A 9,340-nucleotide genomic window follows, 5' to 3' on the forward strand; every position below is an offset into this window, starting at 1 on the left:
TGTTAGTACAGTGCTGCTCAATGAAATCCAGTCGCATCACTCAAGTTTGCACCTTGCACCGTTTCGCAGACCAGTGTTCGCAGGTGTGGGGCTGCGCAACGCCTGGCGCGTACTTGAGTGATGCGACTGGATTTCATTGAGCAGCACACTGTACGTGTTACTTGATAACCTCACATCATGGTATACACCTCAAGAAGAACGAAGAACGTGCAATCGTATAACTAGAGTGCTTTCTGGCGATTGATCTAACATGGCTGTGTTGTGTTTCGAATGACGGAATCAGGTGTTTCTTACCACATATTAAATGCACAGTCGTTTGGGTAGGTGGCATTGTGTTTTTCTTCAACAGTTTGTCTGATGTTAGTCGTCATGTTACCATGGTTACCATGCTGCTGTTTCTGCAGGTTGTCGCGGGCGACTTCCAGTACGGTGTAGAGTACGCCTGGGTCGTCACCATATTTGGAATGTCGCTAGTGTTTAGCATAACGTGCCCACTTGTCACCATATTTGGTAAGTGGACAAACAGTAGAGTGCCGATTATCCGAACGATTGATGATGCAAAGCGCCTTGTCACACTGAATTGAAGGGGGAAAATGAGTCATTTCTTGTTTGTTTCTCAAAATGCGAAGACTCCATTGTAGCCATCCACTTCAATGTATATCCATACATCTTCACAACACTCTCCAAATGGTCTCTGGGCTACACCAATCACTAAAAGAAAAAGAGATATTAAATCTACAGTAAAGAAAAAGGACCAAGAAACTACAAGTTACTCTCTAATGTCCACTAACACCACCAGTTACTAAACAATCAGCTCATGCGATAACATTGCACGACACTGACCGACGGTACTGACGTTCTACAACTAACTGGCTACCAGCTCTAGCACATCTTGGATGCGCACTGGTGTTAGTGGACATACTGGTGTAACTTGTACTTTCTTGGTACTTTTTCTTTACTATAAATTTTTCCTTGGCTCTCCATCCGAGATATTATTAAATCATTCGAATTTTCGTGCAAGGCCCATCTTCTTGTTTGTTTTTGGTTTTTATTTTACTTCACCAAATACACAGACATTTCTGCTTTGTTGTCTAACCGTACAGCTAGACTCTCACTAAAAGATGAAGAAGTTCTTGCTGCTTTTCCCACCTTCAGCACTATAGCATCAGTGTGCGGGATGCATGATAACATGGTGTCACCATGACCTATCCCCATGGCATAGGCAAGAGCGCATGAAACCAAGAGTGTGCGGCTTGAACCTGTTGCAGTCACAACGAAATTCCTGGGTTACGTTATTGTAGTGATATTGTGCGTACAAGCAGGATTCAAGCAGATTTCCTGCCGCACGATTCCAGCTAAGTTGTACCCGTACCCACTGCGCCACTTCCTGCCGCATACCTGCACCAACAATGAAATCGGTTCGGAAATTTTATTATTCATATTTGTTTGTTTGTGTGCATCTTTTGCAGGCTTGACGTACCTACTTCTCAAGTACTTCATCGACAAGTACAATCTGTTTTTTGCACTGCGCAAGTCCAATAGCGCAATCAAGATCGACGTTCATCACATGGCCGTCAACTTCGTGATCATGTGTGCCGTCCTGCTTCAGCTCACAGATCTTTTCTTCTCCGTTCTGCGCCTCCGTACGTAGGACTCTCACTGGAACATCCCTAGTCTTGTTCTGTTCCGTTCAATATATTATCACAGTCAATACATATGTACAGGGAACCTTTTCTAGTCTATGGCCCAGTATGGGGATTATCGCAGTCATGACAGATAGATGTATCGCAGTTTACCAGTTGTAAGTCACTTCAGTCCCAAGGCGTCCAGGTGGGTGAGGGTTGAACTTTTTTCTGGGTGTGTTCGATTGTCCATTCTTGAGCCAGGTTTGAAAATTCCTCTTTGACGAGAAGGTGCCTATTGCGTTCGCATAAATATACAACTGGAATTCGTCGTGAAATATGTACATGACGCACTCAGGAACACATGTGTGGATGCATTGGGAGTGTGACAAGTCAATACATGTCCATGTACTGTGCTGTTTGTATCCGCAATGTTGGCATACATGCGTGTGTGTGTGTGTGGCTGTCTGTCTGTCTGGCCGGCTGTCTGTCTGTCTGTCGGTATGTATTCTGTCGGTATGTCTGTCTGTATGACTGTATGGCTGGCTTATGGCTGTATGGTTGTGTGTATGTGTACAGGTAAACTGAAGGATGCACATGCTATCTTTGCCCTGGTAATGTTTGTCCTCTCCGTCGTGTACGTGGCGGCTAGTATGATCTTCGGCCAGCTGGCCTACCTGACACCGTTCAGACGTGTAAGTGCTGCCCCTCCCCTTCTGTATGCTGTGTTTGCGTGCTGCTGCTGCTGTTGCTGCTGCTGGTGGTAGTGCTGCTGCTGCTGCTGCTACTGGTGGTGATGGTAGTGCTGCTACTGGTGGTGGTGGTAGCAGTGCTGCTGCTGGTGGTGATGGTAGCGCTGCTACTGGTGGTGGTGGTAGCAGTGCTGCTACTGGTGGTGGTGGTAGCGCTGCTACTGGTGGTGGTGGTAGTGCTGCTACTGGTGGTGCTGCTGCTGATCCATGGATCCTGGCATTCATTCTGATGTGCATGACTGACTGGCGTGTGTACAGGTCCATCACCCTCTTTTCTCTCTGCTGTACTCATGGGTGTAAATACGAACAGGGAAGGAACTACAGTCGTCCCTCTCTAATCCGGCACCTTTTGCAACGGCATTTTCTGCTGGATAAACAAGGGTGCTGGATTATCAAATCCTGTCCTCCAACCCGGCCCACCTACTAACATACATGTTTGTGTCGTACGTCAAAACGCAGGGATTTTCCGTGTCAATCCAAGTACTTTGTGGAGTGCATGTCTACACAGTGCATAGGATATTCCCAAGTGTATGTTACATGTGTAGAATGCTCCCTGATAAGTAGTTCGTGCACTGACCAAACTGACATAGCTGTGCTCCGGTACGGTATGCGACGTACAACTGCTGGATTAGAAAACCGAATTATGTGCAGTTTGAGCGATTTGTTGCGGAAAATCGCTGCTGGAGGCGGAATTCAAGTGCCGGATTAAAGCGTAGAAAATGAACTGAAAAAATCCGTATTGCCAGAAAGTGTGCTGGTTTGCAAGGGTGCTGGATAAACAAGTGCCGGATTAGAGAGGGACGACTGTAGCTTGGTATGCAACTTGCTCTCTCCTGACATTGAAGTGATGTGCTTTGAGGCAAGGGTGAATTTTGCAGGACTCTACTCAACTGAACTCTGGTTCTGCTTGGAAATTAGCTTCATGTACTGTTGTTTCGGAGCTGGCTATGTGTACAGTCAACTTCGCGTATAACGACACTCGGCGGGGCATCAGAAAAGTGTCTTTATTCGCGAAGTGTCCTTATACCCGAAGTCCCATTATATGTATTACAGTTGGATGGGACTTTGCTCTGGGCATGGAAATTCTGTTGTTATTCGCGAATTGTCGTTATATCCGAAGTCGTTATTAGCGAAGTTGACTGTATCCTAATTATGAACCTGGGAAAGCATTTTTTGATGAACCTTTCCTGAACGGAACCCAGGACAGAAGCGGACCAGGCATCATGACTTTGCACATCTATCGTTATGCTGCTTCATTACGCGACCTGTTTTATTATTATTATTATTTCCTGAACATAGTTTTCCTCAAAAATTATGAAAAAGATGATCATATCCGGAAAACCCTTTGCACAATCTGTTTTCCCTTCGATTTTTGTCATCGTTTTCATCGCTTTGACCAGAAGAACTTCCTTGGCTGTGGGTTTTGTCAACTTTTGTGTGTATGCGCAGATTTATGAGCCTGGCTCGAGCGATGGATCTTGCCTACCCAAGGTATGCTGGTTGCTGTAATAGACATGTGTGCTACCAACACTACCACGGCTGTGCTCAGTTCTGCAGCAATGTTCTGACATGGGTTTATGTTGATGGTAGTCAGGCACATGGACTGGCTTCTCGGTGGAAATATTGCTTTACATGGGCATGTACAGTGGTGCCAAGTAAAATCTGTTAAATCCCGGGTTCACTCAGTCGGCAGAGCACGAGGGTACAGTAATGGATAATGGTTATCATACAGAATTGCACATTTATTCAGAGAAAGAGAGAAAGAGTTCTCAGGTAATACACTGTAGTCTAGCATGAAACTAATCTACAGGGAACTGATCTGCGGAGAGCTGGTCTTAATCGGCAAGAAACTAATCCCGTAGGAAACTAGAAAGGCAGCAGCTTTTATAGGGTGAGTAAGTAAGCTAGCCTATGGTCAGGGGATACGTAGAGCAGAGAGAAGTAAGAAGAAAGGTCAAACTACAAGGTACATGATTGTGTGGGCAGAAGAATGGGAAAGGTCGGGACATGGCACCTGTGCAAGAGGAATACGTTGTAGAGGAAGAACTGAATAGAAGGGTGTACAATACATCGTATATATGTACATGTAGGCGTGCAATAATACCAGGAGGACAACTGTTGAAAGGGGCATTAGGATGTATGTACAGCTGTTAGTGTAGATAACTAAAAGGGTGGCTGAAAGTGAAATGCATCAAAAGGTCTCCAGTGTGCTATCTAAGGTCAACCTCGAAAGTGTGTGGGAACAATAGATGAATACAGCGCATAGTATAGTATTAGTAGTGCATGTAAAAGAGGATAGAAGATGAGGCAGGTGTAACAAGTCAAGTACATGTGCATGTCATATAATGTATGTATTCCTATCTAACATAGCCCTCCCCTTTGCGGGCGCATGTCCTCATGCGGAGAAAAAGTAAGAGGGGACATGTACATGTACATGCATTGCAGCAAACAGAAAAGTACAAGGCAGTACTAGTAGTATAACTATAAGACAATGACATGAAGAAAGAAAAAGAATGAGTAGCGGGCGGGGTGGGGTACTTCAGAGGGAGTGGGTGTGATGAGGAATGATGAGTGTGTGTAGAAGAGCTGGATTGTTGTAAGGAACTGGCCATATGATTGTATTGTACTTTGTAGCTGTGGAGTGTGGCACGGGTGGATGTGATCATGGATTCGCGTAATGTAAATTGTAATCATGGTTTGTCATGTGTGGCAGGACAGTATGGCTTGGTAGACTGAGAATAAAGTAGGGACCCTGTGTTTAAAATGTAAATGTGTGAAGGACCTGTCTCTCTGTGGAGCGGTAAAATGTATATGTTCACGTCTCAATTATTTTGGACGGTGAGAAAAGGGATGTGTAAAAAACTAACCAACCCCACGAGTAATACAGAGCCGTGTTCACTGCACAGCCCAGTACCCGTAGTGCTATAGCCGCATAGTCACCAGGCCTGTTGTAGCGAGAGGTTGGATTTTGCGTGTTACGACTGTACTGATGCTGCTGGTGCTGCCCCTGAAGCTGCCCTGTTTGTCTCCGCTGCTCTTGTGCGTTCCAGAGTTCTCGTTTCAGGCTTTGATATCATGACTTTGCTGACATTGTTATGGACGTTGGTCTCGTATCGAACCTGTCGATACTGCCTGTACTTGCAGGTGTGTCACTTGACATGATTAGAGTTGGTGTACAAGGGGTACTCTAGCACAGGCGAAGCGCCAGCACCGAAAAAGAGCCCTAAAAGTTGCACTTTTATTTTCCAAATCCGACCCCAGGCCCGGGAAATTTGAAACTCAGCTCAATATCGCCAAAAAGAGACTATTTTATCCCTTGCTCACAAGAGCTTCCCTGGTGGTATCGTCTTGTTCCGAGGCAATGTTTGGGAAGGTGCGGGCATTAGCTGCCCTAAGTTTCGCGGAAAGCTCCAAGCGACATCATTTTCCTCGCTTTCTCGCCAGAGTTTTCAAGACCGACGCAACTCGTCGTCAGAAAGTACTCAGCGTGGATTTCGTGCCGAATTCCGCCCCAAACAATTTAGGCTGACCTCTCGCCACCAATCGAACCCACTGATATGTATCTACCTATACACGAGCAATGGTTTGAGCCCAAAGAAGGACAACTTCACAACGAGCACACTTTCTGAGGGTAATAATTTCTATGTATATCAGTATTAGAACACCATCAAGACATCAAATTGACCAGCAGAAAGACATAAAGTTGCACTACAAATACAGCAGCTGTATAAACATAAATAATTGAACAGAAAACTATGTATTGGATCCCACCAAAAACGTAAAGCATCCCAAATAGTATGCGCATACACATATACATGAAGGAAGGCTATGTTGCCACCATACACTGGCTATGCACACGGACATAATTCTGGAGAGCTGAGCATCAGCGTGCGCACACCCCCACACACACATCTGCATGCACGCGCGCACACACACACATGCGCATGCACACGCGCGCGCGCGCGCGCACACACACACGCGCATGTACACGCGCGCGCGCGCGCACACACACACACACACCCACATATACACATGCACGCGCGCACACTCCTGCCCTGTGCTGTCGAGCCACTGCCACAGGGGTTGCGTGGGCCTCGAAGGCACCGGAGAGAGAATAGCAGAACGCAGTCCCATAGATACACACACACACACACACACACACACACACACACACACACACACACACACACACACACACACACACACACACACACACACACATGTACACAACACGTGCAAGTACACATGTGGCAGCTTACTACAAGAGAACCACACAAGTTCACATATGGGCATGAACTGTATTCACAGTTGGTCATACTGTCTTGGTCATATGAGGGAAGAGCAGGAGAGTGAGTGCGTGACTCAGACACAATGCGCTTCGACATGCTAGCACATGCACCGGTTTCGGACAGTGGCAGAACGTGACGGAGAGAGAGAGAGAGAGAGAGAGAGAGAGAGAGAGAGAGAGAGAGAGAGAGAGAGAGAGAGAGAGAGAGAGAGAGAGAGAGAGAGAGAGAGAGAGAGAGAGAGCACCAGCGTTCCAGCTCAAGCTCCAAATTTCTAGTTGCTTCTCCTGGTCACAGTAAACACAGAACAGGGCTCAGGCAGTGCCGATGAAGTGCTTGTACTTGGTGCAGTGTCGTGAGCAGGATAAACTTCCAACATCTCTACACAGTGTAGCTCTTCAGGCACACACGAAGACTCAGAAACCGGAACATACTTTATATGATGATTGAAAGTCCAGCAGCACAACAAAACTTCCAAGGACTGGTTTGGCACTAGCTTCCGTCTCATTGGCGTGTGCCCAGCCAGTTTTGGAAAGAAAGAGTAGATGTTCATTCCTCGTTAAACCTGCAATGAACTGGAGACAACACAAACCAACAAGACGACGATGGTTGTCATCAGCTCATGTGTTCACCACCGCAGTGCTACCATTCACTTTCCTGCTCCAAATGCACTACCAGGCTGCATGGTACTACTGTCGTGGAGATGGAAATCCGGTCGCACGGATAGCGGCCCCAGGGCGCTGGCCATGCAGCCGTAGCACGGTTTATCATGCGCTGCTGATGGTCGCATTGGATCAACATGTGCACTGCATGCAACGTTCTGTACGCGCTGAGGGCGCCGGCCCCGGTCAATCGACTGGCTTTCCATGTCCGCGACAGTACGATGTGTCGATAATAGACCGTGATTTGCATTTTCCAATGATTTAGGACTGGTATTATTTCTATTTTTCACACTTAGAAAGAAAACAAGGGGCAAGATTTGATATGGATTATGTGGTTGTTGGCTATGTCAACATTTGAAAGAGGGTTGCAACCGTGATAGCACTGCAACATGAGTTTAAACCTACGTATTGCATGGTATACTCAACAGTTGGCGAGCAGAGAATTTCGTGCCGAATTCCGCCCCAAGGTTGTGCACAGCAAACAACTTGATATATCATTAGCCCTACCCTTGTGCTATACGTACCCGTTGTGCCGATCGAGCCTGAGCCCTCTACTCGACTCCACGGTCCAATGACATTCGGTCATCATGGCCAAATTCAAGTCACTCAAGTGTTGAGAAGTGTCTACGTCGTCGCACACGGCATGTGTCGACATACAAAAATATGTGTACGATAGAGAAAGAACTACTGAATAGCAACCAACTGGTTTCAGCATTCTCCTTCAAAGGATAGGTCGGTGGCAGAGGACCAAAGCCGGACAATAGTTGGAAATTCTCAGCGTTGAATTTCTACAGGCTGTAGATACCTGGAAAAGCTCGATTTCCCGCCACGGAAAATAAAAAAGTCTTGATTTGGGGTGCTGGCGCTTCGCCTGAGCAGTGGCCTTTTCTCTGCAGGGTTCTTTTAAGTGGGTGCACATATGTCGAGCTACATGTACTCGTTGTCCTTGCGTGTACACCCGTAGGGTTCCTACGTTGCTCCGGTACTGCAAGGGAGCTTTGATGGCTCGGACGTCCGAGTTAGCTCGCCACTGACATCGGATGACAACGAAGAGGAAAGTGACAGTGACGACGATACAAGCGATGTCCGTGCCGTGACGCTTGACGGCTCAGTCCCGCGCCAGCCTGGCCGACAGCACAGCTACAACACCTTCAACACGGTCTAGCTGAGCTCAGCGAAAACGTTGCTTGTACATGTACATGTAACGTTACTGTGAAACTATGTGCTTTGTCTCGCCTGTGATGCTCCAACGGTGTTCTACGCTGATGTGCCAGTGATGTGCCAGTGATGTGCCAGTGCCCAGTGGTGCCAGTCCAGGCACACAATTCCTACAGAGTTTGTGATAAAGCAGGGACAAGGTGGAAAGTGTCCTACCGTAGACTTATCAAACCGGCAGGCAAGGCATTTGTTGATCATCTGTGAAGTCTATAATACGTCGGTGATATACGCACTACTCGCAGTTCATGACCTGATTCAGCCCTGTCGGGTCAACATCCTGACTTTATGCACCATGTGCCCGAGCATGCAAATATATCAACCAAACCCGTGATTAGTGAGATTGCTTCTTACAAGCGTAGATAGTATCTTCATGTGTGCATTGTGAATATGAAATGAAGTTCCCCTGCAACTGATGAAGATTGTTTTCGCACAAAACCCATTATTTCTATCGCCGCAGCGTGCTGCATGCATGCTCAGTGGTCCATGCTTGCGCTGCATGCTTTTTGCTGTCTTGAGTTTTATGTGTTCTAGTTATTTACGGTACTTTTTTAATTTGAAGTTTTTATGAACTGGTTCTCTATAACCTTTCTATCAAGGAGTCGTCAATACGACTCCCCTGCTTTCTATTTACAATGAGTGTGCTCAATTTGCTTGTGTGCTCGACGAAAACTGCAGCTATCGACTACAACATGACATTGTTTTGATCTGCATGTTTGGTACTTTGAAGTAGTTGTAAGACTCTCTGGTGCTTTTCAAACAACCAATTGCAGTACATGTATAATTACAGTCATGTATAATCG

The 9,340-nt window shown here is 46.5% G+C and overlaps 1 protein-coding gene across 1 annotated transcript in view; it reads left to right on the forward strand.

The window, feature by feature from the left end:
- The window catches only part of LOC135816067 (calcium permeable stress-gated cation channel 1-like), a gene marked incomplete in the record, with an annotated part of 38,002 nt that extends 28,702 nt beyond the window's left edge, over positions 1 to 9,300 (forward strand). Inside the window, 5 exon segments of the mRNA XM_065329434.1 lie at positions 405 to 510; positions 1,470 to 1,643; positions 2,202 to 2,317; positions 3,824 to 3,865; positions 8,287 to 9,300. Coding sequence (XP_065185506.1) covers positions 405 to 510; positions 1,470 to 1,643; positions 2,202 to 2,317; positions 3,824 to 3,865; positions 8,287 to 8,487 — 639 coding nt within the window.
- Positions 9,301 to 9,340: the final 40 nt, after the last annotated feature.

This window comes from Sycon ciliatum, chromosome 4 (assembly GCF_964019385.1).
Source record: "Sycon ciliatum chromosome 4, ocSycCili1.1, whole genome shotgun sequence".
Classification (NCBI taxonomy): Eukaryota; Metazoa; Porifera; class Calcarea; order Leucosolenida; family Sycettidae; genus Sycon; species Sycon ciliatum.